Genomic DNA, 16,944 nt, shown 5'->3' with positions numbered 1-16,944 from the left:
ACGTGGATCTATGGCCAAGTGAACATTCATTAGAAATGCTTTTCAGAATAAACTATTTGAATTCAAATAACGTGTTCATTATATTAACTAAACAATTAACCAATTAAACTTGTCCATCAGTTAGGTTCATTAAGGGATTTTTATTCCATACAGCTATAGTGTTCCAGAAGATCAAACAGAAGATCTTAAACCTTCAAGGTTAAAGTTTGGTGTTATTTAGATGCAGCAGTGCAATTATAGGGGTGTGTGTGTGTGTGTGTGTGTGTGTGTGTGTGTGTGTGTGAGAGATCAGATATATAAGCAGTGGAAGTGACAGTGACAGTCAGTTAGAGCGATGGCGTGGATTCAGCTTCTCCTCTTCTCTTGTCTCTCCTTGACTCCTTGCACTACACTGTCTCACAGTGGTAAGTTCTCCTCATATACATGTTCTGAATCAGAACCGCACATTAGAACCTAGAACCGACCTGCTGCGATTGTTCACATGTCCATGGTGTTTAGCAGTAATGATGTTGGTTGTTGATGTTGCCAGGGTTCGATGATGAAGATCAGTTTGTAGAGACATTGTACACACCTGTTCCCAGAGTGGTTACTGGGGTCCCGCAGGAGTCCGTGATTCGATCTGAAATCTTAACCACAGGTTAGAAAAATTATGATTCTGATAAATAGCCGGAATATTACTGTTTCCATGTAGATAATGTGCTTGATATTGGCGTCATTGGTTTCTGTTAATAAATCAGAAGGGTTCTGTGAGAAAAATATCTGTGTGATTATCATCTCCGAGAAAATATCACTCAGATTTCCCCCGTAATTGTGAGTTAATTTCATATGATTGTACCTTTATTTTCTCTCAGTTGTGAGGTAATATTTCACAGCTGTGACTGTTTCCGATATTCAGAGCACAGTAAAGCAGTAAAGAACACGCAGAACCTTTCCGGTGTGATGAAATGTTCTCCTACCTGGTGGAAACAAGCTTCCAGGCTTCTAGGTTGTTCATAATAAACGCAGATCTTCTTTTAAAAGTGGTGAAATAACTTGAGCAGTTTAAACTGTACAATATTACCGTTATATTGTATGATGTCAGTATTATAGAAGTTCTTATCTGGCATTCAATATAATTCTAAAATCAGGAGTTGGTCATCTTAGATATGATTCAGAAGCTGAACTAGGAGATCTCGCTTAGATTTGACTCTGATTCGACTCTGATTCGACTCTGAATTGACTCTGAATCGAGAAGTGAATCAAGCACGCTGTGTGGTTGTAGATTAAACCTGAGCCAGAGCATACAGCTGTAGCATCGCAGAAACGGCGTGTTCTGGAGATTTGACGGCGCTGTGTTCTCTCGAGTGGTTTTAAATAAAGATTTGTACATACACTCAACATTTGTTTCGATTTTTTTTCCTGTTGTCACATTTCACGCTTGATGAAAGGACTGCCTCAGCCCTACACACCTCGAGAGCTTTGAGTTGCACTTTATGAAGAAACCCCCAGACTGAGATGATGTGCAGCTGGAGAATGATGAAGGATTGATTAATAATATGATAAACATGTTGCGTTTTTGTTTATTCCAGTAATTGAGGATTTTATACCTGTTGATGATGATGAAGATGATGGGGTAAAATGTTTTAATGTCACTAATCAGCACACAATTCTTTCAACATTTAAAATATAATCTGAACTACACAGTACGACTACATTAACACTGCGTATTACTCATGATTTTACTTCTTTTTCCCTCCATCACAATTCAGAGTATCTGTAAGGGTGAGTGCATCATCGTCTCATTCAGTACCATTTTATTTCTTTTCTAACACTTCAGATACGGAGGAACTAGAAATACAGGAAACAGTGGTGTTTAGTTCAGGACAGTGACCTTCAGGTCAGTGGAGTTTAGTAAAGGACAGTAATCTTCAGGACAGTGACCTTCAGGTCAGTGGAGTTTAGTAAAGGACAGTAATCTTCAGGACAGTGACCTTCAGGTCAGTGGTGTTTAGTTCAGGACAGTGACCTTCAGGTCAGTGGTGTTTAGTTCAGGACAGTGACCTTCAGGTCAGTGGTGTTTAGTTCAGGACAGTGATCTTCAGGTCAGTGGTGTTTAGTTCAGGACAGTGATCTTCAGGTCAGTGGTGTTTAGTAAAGGACAGTGATCTTCAGGTCAGTGGAGTTTAGTAAAGGACAGTAATCTTCAGGACAGTGGAGTTTAGTAAAGGACAGTAATCTTCAGGTCAGTGGAGTTTAGTAAAGGACAGTAATCTTCAGGTCAGTGGAGTTTAGTTCAGGACAGTGATCTTCAGGTCAGTGGAGTTTAGTAAAGGACAGTAATCTTCAGGACAGTGATCTTCAGGTCAGTGGAGTTTAGTAAAGGACAGTAATCTTCAGGTCAGTGGAGTTTAGTTCAGGACAGTGATCTTCAGGTCAGTGGAGTTTAGTAAAGGACAGTAATCTTCAGGACAGTGATCTTCAGGTCAGTGGAGTTTAGTAAAGGACAGTAATCTTCAGGTCAGTGGAGTTTAGTTCAGGACAGTGATCTTCAGGTCAGTGGAGTTTAGTAAAGGACAGTAATCTTCAGGACAGTGATCTTCAGGTCAGTGGTGTTTAGTTCAGGACAGTGATCTTCAGGTCAGTAGAGTTTAGTTCAGGACAGTGATCTTCAGGACAGTGATCTTCAGGTCAGTGATCTTCAGGTCAGTGGTGTTTAGTTCAGGACAGTGATCTTCAGGTCAGTGGTGTTTAGTAAAGGACAGTAATCTTCAGGACAGTGATCTTCAGGTCAGTGGTGTTTAGTTCAGGACAGTGATCTTCAGGACAGTGATCTTCAGGTCAGTGATCTTCAGGTCAGTGGTGCTTAGGTCAGGTCAGTAATCTTCAGGGCAGTGGAGTTTAGGTCAGTGGTGTTTAGTTCAGGTCAGTAATCTTCAGGTCAGTGGTGTTTAGTTCAGGACAGTGACCTTCAGGTCAGTGGAGTTTAGTTCAGGACAGTGACCTTCAGGTCAGTGGTGTTTAGTTCAGGACAGTGACCTTCAGGTCAGTGGTGTTTAGTTCAGGACAGTGATCTTCAGGTCAGTGCAGTTTAGTTCAGGACAGTGATCTTCAGGTCAGTGGAGTTTAGTAAAGGACAGTAATCTTCAGGACAGTGATCTTCAGGTCAGTGGAGTTTTGTTCAGGACAGTGATCTTCAGGTCAGTGGAGTTTAGTTCAGGACAGTGATCTTCAGGTCAGTGGTGTTTAGTAAAGGACAGTAATCTTCAGGACAGTGATCTTCAGGTCAGTGGTGTTTAGTAAAGGACAGTAATCTTCAGGACAGTGATCTTCAGGTCAGTGGTGTTTAGTTCAGGACAGTGATCTTCAGGTCAGTGGAGTTTAGTTCAGGACAGTGATCTTCAGGTCAGTGGAGTTTAGTAAAGGACAGTAATCTTCAGGTCAGTGGAGTTTAGTTCAGGACAGTGATCTTCAGGTCAGTGGTGTTTAGTAAAGGACAGTAATCTTCAGGACAGTGATCTTCAGGTCAGTGGTGTTTAGTTCAGGACAGTGATCTTCAGGTCAGTGGTGTTTAGTTCAGGACAGTGATCTTCAGGTCAGTGGAGTTTAGTAAAGGACAGTAATCTTCAGGACAGTGATCTTCAGGTCAGTGGTGTTTAGTTCAGGACAGTGATCTTCAGGTCAGTGGAGTTTAGTTCAGGACAGTGATCTTCAGGACAGTGATCTTCAGGTCAGTGATCTTCAGGTCAGTGGTGTTTAGTTCAGGACAGTGATCTTCAGGTCAGTGGAGTTTAGTTCAGGACAGTGATCTTCAGGTCAGTGGAGTTTAGTTCAGGACAGTGATCTTCAGGTCAGTGGAGTTTAGTTCAGGACAGTGATCTTCAGGTCAGTGGAGTTTAGTAAAGGACAGTAATCTTCAGGTCAGTGGAGTTTAGTTCAGGACAGTGATCTTCAGGTCAGTGGTGTTTAGTAAAGGACAGTAATCTTCAGGACAGTGATCTTCAGGTCAGTGGTGTTTAGTTCAGGACAGTGATCTTCAGGACAGTGATCTTCAGGTCAGTGATCTTCAGGTCAGTGGTGCTTAGGTCAGGTCAGTAATCTTCAGGGCAGTGGAATTTAGGTCAGTGGTGTTTAGTTCAGGTTAGTAATCTTCAGGTCAGTGGTGTTTAGTTCAGGACAGTGACCTTCAGGTCAGTGGAGTTTAGTTCAGGACAGTGACCTTCAGGTCAGTGGTGTTTAGTTCAGGACAGTGACCTTCAGGTCAGTGGTGTTTAGTTCAGGACAGTGATCTTCAGGTCAGTGCAGTTTAGTTCAGGACAGTGATCTTCAGGTCAGTGGAGTTTAGTAAAGGACAGTAATCTTCAGGACAGTGATCTTCAGGTCAGTGGAGTTTAGTTCAGGACAGTGATCTTCAGGTCAGTGGAGTTTAGTTCAGGACAGTGATCTTCAGGTCAGTGGTGTTTAGTAAAGGACAGTAATCTTCAGGACAGTGATCTTCAGGTCAGTGGTGTTTAGTTCAGGACAGTGATCTTCAGGTCAGTGGAGTTTAGTTCAGGACAGTGATCTTCAGGTCAGTGGAGTTTAGTAAAGGACAGTAATCTTCAGGTCAGTGGAGTTTAGTTCAGGACAGTGATCTTCAGGTCAGTGGTGTTTAGTAAAGGACAGTAATCTTCAGGACAGTGATCTTCAGGTCAGTGGTGTTTAGTTCAGGACAGTGATCTTCAGGACAGTGATCTTCAGGTCAGTGATCTTCAGGTCAGTGGTGCTTAGGTCAGGTCAGTAATCTTCAGGGCAGTGGAGTTTAGGTCAGTGGTGTTTAGTTCAGGTCAGTAATCTTCAGGTCAGTGGTGTTTAGTTCAGGACAGTGACCTTCAGGTCAGTGGAGTTTAGTTCAGGACAGTGACCTTCAGGTCAGTGGTGTTTAGTTCAGGACAGTGACCTTCAGGTCAGTGGTGTTTAGTTCAGGACAGTGATCTTCAGGTCAGTGCAGTTTAGTTCAGGACAGTGATCTTCAGGTCAGTGGAGTTTAGTAAAGGACAGTAATCTTCAGGACAGTGATCTTCAGGTCAGTGGAGTTTTGTTCAGGACAGTGATCTTCAGGTCAGTGGAGTTTAGTTCAGGACAGTGATCTTCAGGTCAGTGGTGTTTAGTAAAGGACAGTAATCTTCAGGACAGTGATCTTCAGGTCAGTGGTGTTTAGTAAAGGACAGTAATCTTCAGGACAGTGATCTTCAGGTCAGTGGTGTTTAGTTCAGGACAGTGATCTTCAGGTCAGTGGAGTTTAGTTCAGGACAGTGATCTTCAGGTCAGTGGAGTTTAGTAAAGGACAGTAATCTTCAGGTCAGTGGAGTTTAGTTCAGGACAGTGATCTTCAGGTCAGTGGTGTTTAGTAAAGGACAGTAATCTTCAGGACAGTGATCTTCAGGTCAGTGGTGTTTAGTTCAGGACAGTGATCTTCAGGTCAGTGGTGTTTAGTTCAGGACAGTGATCTTCAGGTCAGTGGAGTTTAGTTCAGGACAGTGATCTTCAGGTCAGTGGAGTTTAGTAAAGGACAGTAATCTTCAGGACAGTGATCTTCAGGTCAGTGGAGTTTAGTAAAGGACAGTAATCTTCAGGTCAGTGGAGTTTAGTTCAGGACAGTGATCTTCAGGTCAGTGGTGTTTAGTAAAGGACAGTAATCTTCAGGACAGTGATCTTCAGGTCAGTGGAGTTTAGTAAAGGACAGTAATCTTCAGGTCAGTGGAGTTTAGTTCAGGACAGTGATCTTCAGGTCAGTGGTGTTTAGTAAAGGACAGTAATCTTCAGGACAGTGATCTTCAGGTCAGTGGAGTTTAGTAAAGGACAGTAATCTTCAGGACAGTGATCTTCAGGTCAGTGGAGTTTAGTAAAGGACAGTAATCTTCAGGTCAGTGGAGTTTAGTTCAGGACAGTGATCTTCAGGTCAGTGGAGTTTAGTAAAGGACAGTAATCTTCAGGACAGTGATCTTCAGGTCAGTGGAGTTTAGTAAAGGACAGTGATCTTCAGGTCAGTGGAGTTTAGTTCAGGACAGTGATCTTCAGGTCAGTGGAGTTTAGTAAAGGACAGTAATCTTCAGGACAGTGATCTTCAGGTCAGTGGTGTTTAGTTCAGGACAGTGATCTTCAGGTCAGTGGAGTTTAGTTCAGGACAGTGATCTTCAGGACAGTGATCTTCAGGTCAGTGATCTTCAGGTCAGTGGTGTTTAGTTCAGGACAGTGATCTTCAGGTCAGTGGAGTTTAGTTCAGGACAGTGATCTTCAGGTCAGTGGAGTTTAGTTCAGGACAGTGACCTTCAGGTCAGTGGAGTTTAGTAAAGGACAGTAATCTTCAGGACAGTGACCTTCAGGTCAGTGGTGTTTAGTTCAGGACAGTGACCTTCAGGTCAGTGGTGTTTAGTTCAGGACAGTGATCTTCAGGTCAGTGGTGTTTAGTTCAGGACAGTGATCTTCAGGTCAGTGGTGTTTAGTAAAGGACAGTGATCTTCAGGTCAGTGGAGTTTAGTAAAGGACAGTAATCTTCAGGACAGTGGAGTTTAGTAAAGGACAGTAATCTTCAGGTCAGTGGAGTTTAGTAAAGGACAGTAATCTTCAGGTCAGTGGAGTTTAGTTCAGGACAGTGATCTTCAGGTCAGTGGAGTTTAGTAAAGGACAGTAATCTTCAGGACAGTGATCTTCAGGTCAGTGGAGTTTAGTAAAGGACAGTAATCTTCAGGTCAGTGGAGTTTAGTTCAGGACAGTAATCTTCAGGTCAGTGGAGTTTAGTAAAGGACAGTAATCTTCAGGACAGTGATCTTCAGGTCAGTGGTGTTTAGTTCAGGACAGTGATCTTCAGGTCAGTGGAGTTTAGTTCAGGACAGTGATCTTCAGGACAGTGATCTTCAGGTCAGTGATCTTCAGGTCAGTGGTGTTTAGTTCAGGACAGTGATCTTCAGGTCAGTGGTGTTTAGTAAAGGACAGTAATCTTCAGGACAGTGATCTTCAGGTCAGTGGTGTTTAGTTCAGGACAGTGATCTTCAGGTCAGTGATCTTCAGGTCAGTGGTGTTTAGTTCAGGACAGTGATCTTCAGGTCAGTGGTGTTTAGGTCAGGTCAGTAATCTTCAGGGCAGTGGAGTTTAGGTCAGTGGTGTTTAGTTCAGGTCAGTAATCTTCAGGTCAGTGGTATTTAATTCAGGACAATAATCTTCAGGACAGTAATCTTCAGGTCAGTGATCTTCAGGACAGTGATCTTCAGGTCAGTGGTGTTTAGGTCAGTGGTGTTTAGTTCAGGTCAGTGATCTTCAGGTCAGTGGTGTTTAGTTCAGGACAGTAATCTTCAGGACAGTGATCTTCAGGTCAGTGGAGTTTAGTTCAGAACCCGGTGTATACTTGTGCTGTTTTCCTGCAGGCATTGATGAGGAACTGAACAGCTGCAATATGAAACTGACTGAGAAAACAGATTACAGCTTTAACATCGGTCAGTAATCACATATTTATAAATTATTATGATTTTAAAATGTTCTGTTCTCTGGAATGCTAAATGGTAAGGATTCTAGATTGGGGTTGTGTGTTTTTTAGTTCTAGTTTTTAAGTTTTTAAATGTTGAATTTAATTGAAAAAATAATGTTTCTAGAATATGCAAGAATGAGGAGAAAGGTTAAAGGTTATGGTTTAAGATTTTAGATTAGATGGAGATACATTGTTAAGGTTTTAGAACACATCAGACTGTGTAATGTTAAATGGGCGAGAATATCCCAGTTATTTTAGGATGTTCATAAAAATGTCATCCTCATTATTGACGTTTGATGTTAACTGATGTTGATCATCTTCTGTTCTTCAGAGAAAGATCTGTTTGCTCTGAAGGACCAGCTGAGGATGATCAAGCTGTCATGTATAAACGCTTCTCAGGCGTCCTCAGTGCAGGTCGCAGGTGAATGTCACGTCGTCACGCCACCTTTTATTTTTAACATTAAGTTTATAATATTATGCAGTTATGACATTCTCAGTGTGCATGTGCAGCTCTGCAGAACCAGCTGGACAACATGCTAAAGCAGCTTGGGGAAAAAGCCTCGGGACCTGCTGAAGCCGGTATGTACACCAGTCCGTGATGATTTACACATGCTGCACCATGCTAAACTGCTAGCCAGAAGCTTCCATTTCCTGTGACTTACATTAGCCTTTTAACTCCAGTGTGAAAATAAAATAAAATCACACACATGCAGGTGATCCACTACGCCTCGGGTAAAAATACTGTATGATTCTTTACCATATGTATTCTAATCCCAAGCGTGTCCTATTCTCAAGCGTGTTGTAATCTTAAATGTGTCCTAATCTCAAGCGTGTTCTAATCCCAAGCGTGTCTTAATCCCAAACGTGTCCTAATCTCAGGCGTGTCCTAATCTTGAGCATGTTCCAATCCCGAGCATGTCTGAATCTTGAGCGTGTCCTAATCTTGAGCGTGTCCTAATCCCGAGCGTGTCCTAATCTTGAGCGTGTCCTAATCCCGAGTGTGTCCTAATCTTGAGCGTGTCCTAATCTTGAGCGTGTCCTAATCCCGAGCATGTCCTAATCTCGAGCGTGTCCTAATCTTGAGCGTGTCCTAATCCCGAGCATGTCCTAATCTCGAGCGTGTCCTAATCTTGAGCGTGTCCTAATCCCGAGTGTGTCCTAATCTCGAGCGTGTCCTAATCTCGAGCGTGTCCTAATCCCGAGCATGTCCTAATCTCGAGCGTGTCCTAATCTTGAGCGTGTCCTAATCCCGAGCGTGTCCTAATCTTGAGCGTGTCCTAATCCCAAGTGTGTCCTAATCTTGAGCGTGTCCTAATCTTGAGCGTGTCCTAATCTTGAGCGTGTCCTAATCTCTAGTGTGTCCTAATTCACAGCATGATCTAATCCAGAGCATGATCTAATACTGAGAGTGTTCTAATCCGGAGAGTGTCCTAATCCTGAGAGTGTTCTAATCCCGGAAGTGTTCTAATCCCAAGAGTGTTCTAATCCTGAGCGTGTCCTAATCCTAATTTGTTTGTATTTTCTCATTTGTAAGTCGCTTTGGATAAAAGCGTCTGCTAAATGAATAAATGTCAATGTACTGTAATCCTGAGTGTGTTCCTTCTGTAGTGTTAAACATCCTGCAGGAGTATGTGAAAGCTCAGAAGCTCGAGTTGGACCTTTTAGTGGAGACGGATCCAAAAAAGATTGCAGGTTAGTGAGAGAACAGTTACGAGACCCAACAGGGTGGTTCTCCAGTGGTTCTAATGTTTTACAGTGGTCAGAACTTGTTGCTGTTCTGTCGTTAGCTGTGTAAATTTCCCATAATTCCCTGTTTAGAGATGCAGGAACAACTGAAAAAGTCAAGAGCTGATCTGGAGGTGCTGGGTGGAAACCTCAACCAGCTAGAGTGCCAAACAGCAAGCAACAGCCAACGTGTGTACACACACACACACACACACAGTATTATCACATATAATGTACTGTTATATAAGACATTATAATATACTGTGTGTGTGTTTCATCACCATAGTTGTGTTCAAACTCCAGTTTCTTTTATTTGCTTCTCTTTAATCAGAGATGTACAGTGCTGTGTGATGTCACACTGCTTTAGCACAATGCTAACTATATAAAGATTTTACATTGAGTTTAACAGTGTGACATCACACACATCCTTCAGGACAGACATGAGCCAGAGTGGCAGATTATTAGACAGACAGATATGTATAGAAAAACTGTATAAATAAATAAATAAATAAATAAATACAGAAATCATCGTAGTGATTGTGTGATGTTTGTGTTTGTAGAATTTGAGGAGGAGCTGGATAAGGAATCAGAAAGGATTTCAGAATTGCTCGGCCGCAATAAGTGTAAGAATCTCTCTCTCTCTCTCTCTCTCGCACACACACACACACACACACACACACAGAGTGAGTGTGATTATTTCTCGGTTGTAGATTTGGAGGAGAAGATTTCTGACACACAGGAAGAATGCAACAGCCTTCAGGAAAATTACAACGGTGAGACTGTTATAAATATTATTCTATTAAATCATCCTGAGTGAAGAAAACATACAGTGTGTTTACATATAGGGTATTTGTTTAATATATTGTTTATGTGACTGAGTGGTGTTCACTGTGACACATGAGTATCCTGATATTTTCATTTTCAATCAGATCATGAAATATTCATGAGAACTGAAAGAGTTCTCATACAGTCTTCATACAGTCCTCATGAAGTACTCCTTTATTTGTTTGTTTATCTCTATGCTTTTTTAAATTTTTTTTACAGAATTAGTGGACAAGTTGGACGAATTGACTGGAACTGATTCAACCATAAAGCCGAGTGAGCAGAGCTGATATTACTACTGCACTTAATCTGTAATCCCTAACCCATAACCCCTAATCCCTAACCCCTAATCCCTTTCCCCAACCCCTAACGCCTAACCCCTAATCCCTATTCTCGTATCCCTACCCCTCTAACTCCAAGTGTAAACTCACATCTAACCCAAAACCTCAACTTTTAATTCCTAAACACTGATCCTAACTTTAAAATGTAAGACCTAACTTAAATTCTAACTCCAGTTTTACCCCTTAATCCCTGCACTTACACTAAACTCGAACCCTAACTCATAATGCCTAACACTTAAACCCTAATTCCATCTTTAAACCTTAAACTCGAAATTTAAAAACAGGCTTTAATTCCTTAACCCGACCCCCTAGACCTGACCCTTAACGTAAAAGCTGTTATCTCCTGGCCCTGAAGCACGAGCTGTGATGAATAACTGAAGTGTGAAGTGTGTTTGAAATGTCCTGCTGATTTTCCTCCACAGTTCTGGACATTGTGTCTCTGAACCAGGAAATCAACAACCTGGAGGACAGAATCCGATCCGAGACGTCCGAGTCCAAGAGAACTGGTGTGTTCTTACTGCACATGTGACTTTATAGAGTGAATACAGTAAAGTGAAACGTTAGTCTGAGTAAAGTGTGTGTGTTCCAGAACTAGAGAAAGAGCTGAGAGAGAAGAAGGAACAACTCGAGTCGAAGAAGAAGGAACTGCAGACCAATGACGATCTGAACACCAGAACAAGTGTGCAAAAACAAACAAACAAACAAACAAACAAAAAACAGTTTATTAGTCTATTCGTGGTGTTCTCGGCCAATCAGAATTCACTTCCTGAGGGATTTGTTTACATTATCACACATTAAAGGGTGTCCAGTAAAATCGTGAAGCTTATTCCATAAAGGTGTAATAATAAACTCTCGGTCTGTTCTGCTCAGTTCTGACCATACTCTCCAAGTTGGAGGAGATGAGGAAGCTTCAGAGTCAGATCCTGGATGGAGACAGTTTGGACCAAATCAAAGGTGAGAGTCTCTTTAACATCTTACTGACTCTCTAACAGAACTCCAGTTTGATCCTAAATCATAACTTCATGCCCTAACAACATCTCACGTGTTTTGCGTTAGACAAGCAAGCTAGTTAATGTGCTAAACCGTGTAACCAGCATGCTAACTTGCTAGCAAGACAGTGATTTAGCAAACTGTCTAGTTCAGTGGTTACCAAACCTGTTCCTGGAGATCTACTTTCCTGAAGACTTTAGCTCCAAGCATAATGGAGCCCACCTGACCATCTAATCACTGCTTTAAGAAGTTCTTGATCAGCTAAAACAGGTGTGTTAGATCTCAAGGAAGAGTGTTGGTGGTTGGTGACCACTGGTCTAGCTGGTATACTGTTTGTATGAATTGTTTGTAAGTAATAAATACGTATGAAGTCTATAAAGTACAATAAAAACAACACTGTGTTGTTTCCGTGTTTTTTAAAGAGAAGAAAGAGGAAGTGCTCAGATTGCTCTCCGAACTGGACGACTCGAACCTGGCCAAAACCGGTAAGTTTAGCAAAGACACTTAGCATTGACATGTGCTGTAGCATTACGATTGTCCTTTAATTAAGACTTAAACTTTAGTGTGATGTTTAAATGAACCAAACTTTGTACATTGTTCATGTGCTGAATGAGTGACGGTGGTGCGGTCAACTTTCATTCAATTTAATACAAATAAAATCATAAGAAAATGTACGAGCACTAACTCCAACCCTAATCCCACCCCATAACCCTGACATTAACCCCACCCACAACCCTAACCTTAACTCCGCCCCAACTGTGACCTTAACCCCACCCGTAACCCTGACCATAACCATCATAGAAGAAGAAGAAGAACCCACATTCATCTTTTTATGAATCTGAATCGAGTGGTGAAAACTGTTATAAAAGTTTAAACACTACGTTTAGCATTAAAGATTACCATTAAGTGTCTCGCACGTATGTTTTCACTCTTTCATCACCTCCTCGTCTTCCTCAGTGCTGAAGAACTTGGTCTTGCTGTCGGATGAGACTCACCTAAAGAAACTCATATCAAACATCAAACAGAAGGCGGACAAACAGATAGCAGGTGTGTGTGTGTGTGTGTGTGTGTGTGTGTGTGTGTGTGTGTGTGTGTGTGTGATTTATTTTGCTATAACACAGAGCTGGAATGATATATCACGACAGAGATATACTGTACTGTCATCATGATCGTTCTGACAGTGTCTAGGTTTAGTCTAGAATTACAGGTGAGACAGTAGTAAAGGTTTAGATGTAAGGTTAGGAATTAAAACGTAGCATAATATTTAGCATAAAGTCATTAGCATATGCATAAGTTGCTGTATATGTAAAGTGTATATGTAAAGTCTGGGGGTACAGTATTGATGTAAGTTTAGATGTACAGTGTGGAGGTACAGTTTAGATGCAAAATTTAGAAATGAGTTTAAAATAAAATGAAGTGTAAATTTACATTTTTAGTGTAAACTTTTGGACATGAAATGTCTATGTAAAGCCGCTGTTCCATTATCACACGAGAGGGTCGCATATCACTGTACTGTTGTTAAGCAGCTGATTGACGTGTGAAGTTAGTTTGTGTACGTAAGTAAACATGGAGCGTGATTCTGAACAGAACTGCAGGAGGAAGTGAGGAAGAAGGAGGAGGAGCTGAAGAGGAAAACCACAGAACTGGGAAAGAAGGACAGTGACATAGCCACACTGAGTAAGTCTTTAGTACTGAAGTGTGGGAATATTCACCACACGTCCACTAGCAGCTACAGTAAATACGTCCAGACACCGAACTCAACTTTATTCCATTCAATCACTTCAATCTTTTAGCTAAAGAGATCAGGGATTTGAGGGAGGAACTGAAGAATCTCACCAAACAAGTGAGAGACGTGGAGAACACTTCGGCATCACGGCTCAGAGGTATTTCATCTTTTATTTTCTGTAAAGTTCAGAGCTCAGTTCAATCAATTCCACATGAGAGGAATTTTAAATAATAAAAGAATAAAAGTGAATTTCTGAATGTGTGAAACTGGACAGAACTGGAGAAGCAGCTGAAGGAGACGAGGCAGGAGCTGGAGGAAGGGAACAAGGCTCTGCAGGAGAAGGATGCAGACTTAGCAAAGAAAGGTGAGAGAACCATCACGCTAATGCTAACATCACTTTCCATCCAAAATCTCATCACATCAGGACCTCCATCATCACCTGAGTTTTACTCCACCCTGATGAGGAACACGGTGAGGAGATCTGATGTGACCGCTCATGAACTCTGTATCTAGAGCAGTGTTAAAAACAGGAGTAGATAAGTCACTGATGTGAAGTCTGATGATGATGGTGTAGTTCTTCTGATCAGAGTTTAATATTGAATGTTTCTGTGGTTGAAGTGATAAAGATCACGGAGCTCCTTGAGGAACTGAGACAGACTAAAGAGGAAGCCAACAGGAGAAACCAGGAGGCTGCAAACAGGATAACAGGTGGGCTTCATTTATCTATTCATTCATCCATCTACCTAACTATTCATCCATCCATCCATCCAGCCACCTTCCTGACTATTCATCCATCCATCTACCCATCCATCCATCCATCTAATCTACCTAACTATTCATTCATCCATACATCCATCCATCCACCTTCCTGACTATTCATCCATCCATCTACCCATCCATCCATCCATCCATCTACCCATCCATCCATCCATCCATCTAATCTACCTAACTATTCATTCATCCATACATCTATCCATGCACCTTCCTGACTATTCATCCATCCATCTACCCATCCATCCATCCATCCATCCATCTAATCTACCTAACTATTCATTCATCCATCCATCCATCCACCCATCCATCCATCCATCGACCCATCCATCTAATCTACCTAACTATTCATTCATCCATCCATCCATCCATCCACCTTCCTGACTATTCATCCATCCATCCACCCATCCATCCATCCACCCATCCATCTAATTTACCTAACTATTCATCCATCCATCCATTATCCACCTTCCTGACTATTCATCCATCCATCCATCTACCCATCCATCCATCCATCTAATCTACCTAACTATCCATTCATCCATCCATCCATCCACCTTCCTGACTATTCATTCATCCATCTATCCATCCATCCATCCATCCATCCATCTAATCTACCTAACTATTCATTCATCCATCCATCCACCCCCTAACTGACCATCCTTCATTAGTTATCCCTCCATCCCTTCTATGCCTTTGTCGCACCACTAAATTTGAATTCCTTTATTGAGTGACTTCATTATTGTTTTTAATTCTTTCTTAATCGGATAAATAATTAATGTGTAATTTAACAAGCTTTATTTCAATTGCATGAAGTTTTACACACTGTGTGTGTTCTGTAAATAAAATATAAACCTATTTTATTAGAAACACATTTTCTCTTCCAGATCTGGAGGGAAAGCTGAAGAAGGAAGAGGGGGAAAATAAAAGTAAGTAAAAGTCCCCTTTCAAAACCATTACATCACTTCCTAAAGGTTTCTAGGACTCTTAAGATCACTGAGCGGCTGCAATCCAAATCAAATAAAGTTAGTGATGTTACCTGTAACACACAGTTTCAGGGCAGAACTGTTCAGGCTAATGTGAAGCACTGTATCACATGCTAACAGCTAATTAGCTAATTAGCCACATGACCATGATGAAGGTCAGGTGCAGGTAAGCGTGGCTCGTTCGAGCACTAGGATTTGGGACACAGCCATGACAAGTGAACGACATTATTTCATGTTTGCAGAATTGCAGGATGCACTGAAGGTGGCCACAGAGTGCACTGACCTCAAGAAATCTTACAACCGTGAGGAAACACACTATGTTTACTGCATCATTTTAAACATAAATCACACTTTTTGTTATTTTTTTTTTAACTTTAGTGTGTTTGTGTGTGTTACAGGACTGAAGGCTGATTTTGATAAAACAGTTTCTAAGCTGAATGATACACTGATTAATCAAGGTGAGCGAACGGTAAATAAAAGCTAAATAAAGTTGATCGGAACATTATAATGCGTATATTATAATATTATTATACTGTATTTATAATATATTATTGTTTTCTGTTACATCTTGTTTCCTCTGTCTTTATATTCTGCAGTGTTTACAATCGAAGCTCTCAAGCAGGACATAAAGAAACTGGAGGATGAAATCAGTTCATCAGAAGGAAATGTTGAAGGTGTGTATGACATCACATGAGGATTTGCTTTACGCACTTTATAACACCTATTACTAGGAACTTATGAAATAGGAACCTAGGGAACAACGAACTAGAAAACCAGGAATCTAAACCTGCATCATGTTGTGTTTTTGTTTCAGAGCTGAATCAGAGACTGCAGGAGAAGCAAGCGGAGCTCAAGGAGGCCAAGAATAAGATACAGAAGTATAGAGGAGAATCTCTCAAATGTAAGAAGGACTCTGTTTCCGTCAAAACGCTTTGTAGAAATCTGGATTAAAAATGAGGCGGGATTTGTGTTTATATTATTGTGTTCTACAGGTTTTCAGAGGCACAAGACTAAACTATTCCATTTCCCCCCCACAATTGTTTCGAATGAAGAGAAATAAAGCAATAATATGCGTAAGGATGTAAATCATTTTGATTTCCTCTCGTTTGCAGTTCTGAAATTACTGGAGGAGCTGAGGAAGGTGAACAGGAAGCAGCAGGAACACATCCAGGAGTATTTAGCTCAGATTAACCGTGGGTTTGACAATTATTTTAAACAACATAAACTACCTTCACTCCATGCAGTAATTCTATTGGAAAATAAAAATAAAAACACAGTTGTGAATAAAAATGTGTGTGAATGCAGGACTGGAGAAGGACATGGAGGAGATGTTGGCTCAACTCTCAGCCACCGGAAACGAGAAATCTAAACTGGGTGAGTTATTTTATTATTATTATTATTATTATTATTATTATTAAGCTTTTAGTGAACTTAATAATAATGACCAAGCGATTACTTTTTTTATTGTATTTTTCTTGTCTTTTTTGCTTTGATGTCATGGCACTTCAAAGAACATTTTGGACATCATTTATCTTTTATTTTTGGGGAAAAACACATCTCTCTCTCTCTCTCTCTCTCTCTCTCTCTCTCTCTCTCTCTCTCTCTCTCTGTCCAGCCATCCAGGTGATCTTTCTAAAGGAGGAGGTGTCCCAGTTAAATAAAGGGCTTGCAGGACTTAAAAAGGAGCACCAGGAGAAGACTGCAGGTCAGTTCCAGCTTAAATCTCTCCACAAAATAACTGCAGTGTTAATAATGTGTGATCTCTCTGGAACGGAACGGAGACTGATGAACAAGCAACCTGAATGTTCTTTAAGGTTTGGAGGAGGAGATAGAAGAGAAGAATAAAGAGATTGCGTACCTAAAGAGAAGCGGCTGTGGTAAGTGTTCACTTACACAATAATGATTTTAGAAAGAAAACATCTGAGCGAGTCAACACTCTTAGAGCACATGCTGAACCACACCAGTGTCTTCATCATAGTGAACTGGTTCATCAGGACTTTTATTCATTATCATAGGCCAGATCATGTGAAGATCATGGCAGTCAGTAGGAAACCAGAAGGATCCAGTCCATAAAGAGAAACAGGGGGAGAAACCATGGAGCAG

General features: G+C 41.1%; 1 protein-coding gene across 2 annotated transcripts in view; it reads left to right on the top strand.

The window, feature by feature from the left end:
- Positions 1 to 269: 269 nt before the first annotated feature.
- Positions 270 to 16,944, top strand: part of LOC128602460 (putative leucine-rich repeat-containing protein DDB_G0290503) — a 27,274-nt gene continuing 10,599 nt past the window's right edge. The window contains exons 1-30 of one of the 2 annotated variants that reach the window (XM_053616273.1): positions 270 to 404; positions 530 to 637; positions 1,569 to 1,612; positions 1,749 to 1,761; positions 7,380 to 7,448; positions 7,812 to 7,901; positions 7,991 to 8,059; positions 9,089 to 9,172; positions 9,299 to 9,394; positions 9,766 to 9,828; positions 9,916 to 9,978; positions 10,250 to 10,303; positions 10,791 to 10,874; positions 10,958 to 11,047; positions 11,239 to 11,322; positions 11,781 to 11,843; positions 12,316 to 12,405; positions 12,946 to 13,035; positions 13,152 to 13,241; positions 13,359 to 13,448; positions 13,703 to 13,792; positions 14,743 to 14,784; positions 15,084 to 15,143; positions 15,240 to 15,299; positions 15,438 to 15,515; positions 15,656 to 15,742; positions 15,954 to 16,034; positions 16,147 to 16,215; positions 16,457 to 16,546; positions 16,656 to 16,718. In XM_053616273.1, the coding sequence (XP_053472248.1) occupies positions 335 to 404; positions 530 to 637; positions 1,569 to 1,612; positions 1,749 to 1,761; positions 7,380 to 7,448; positions 7,812 to 7,901; positions 7,991 to 8,059; positions 9,089 to 9,172; positions 9,299 to 9,394; positions 9,766 to 9,828; positions 9,916 to 9,978; positions 10,250 to 10,303; positions 10,791 to 10,874; positions 10,958 to 11,047; positions 11,239 to 11,322; positions 11,781 to 11,843; positions 12,316 to 12,405; positions 12,946 to 13,035; positions 13,152 to 13,241; positions 13,359 to 13,448; positions 13,703 to 13,792; positions 14,743 to 14,784; positions 15,084 to 15,143; positions 15,240 to 15,299; positions 15,438 to 15,515; positions 15,656 to 15,742; positions 15,954 to 16,034; positions 16,147 to 16,215; positions 16,457 to 16,546; positions 16,656 to 16,718 (2,224 nt within the window). In that variant the 5' untranslated portion in view covers positions 270 to 334. The remainder of the gene's footprint in view (positions 405 to 529; positions 638 to 1,568; positions 1,613 to 1,748; positions 1,762 to 7,379; positions 7,449 to 7,811; positions 7,902 to 7,990; positions 8,060 to 9,088; positions 9,173 to 9,298; positions 9,395 to 9,765; positions 9,829 to 9,915; positions 9,979 to 10,249; positions 10,304 to 10,790; positions 10,875 to 10,957; positions 11,048 to 11,238; positions 11,323 to 11,780; positions 11,844 to 12,315; positions 12,406 to 12,945; positions 13,036 to 13,151; positions 13,242 to 13,358; positions 13,449 to 13,702; positions 13,793 to 14,742; positions 14,785 to 15,083; positions 15,144 to 15,239; positions 15,300 to 15,437; positions 15,516 to 15,655; positions 15,743 to 15,953; positions 16,035 to 16,146; positions 16,216 to 16,456; positions 16,547 to 16,655; positions 16,719 to 16,944) is intronic. The other variant, XM_053616274.1, reaches the window with a different exon arrangement.

Source organism: Ictalurus furcatus, chromosome 26, assembly GCF_023375685.1.
Source record: "Ictalurus furcatus strain D&B chromosome 26, Billie_1.0, whole genome shotgun sequence".
Classification (NCBI taxonomy): domain Eukaryota; kingdom Metazoa; phylum Chordata; class Actinopteri; order Siluriformes; family Ictaluridae; genus Ictalurus; species Ictalurus furcatus.
Note: the sequence above shows the minus strand (reverse complement) of the source record. Positions and strands in the feature narration are given on the sequence as shown.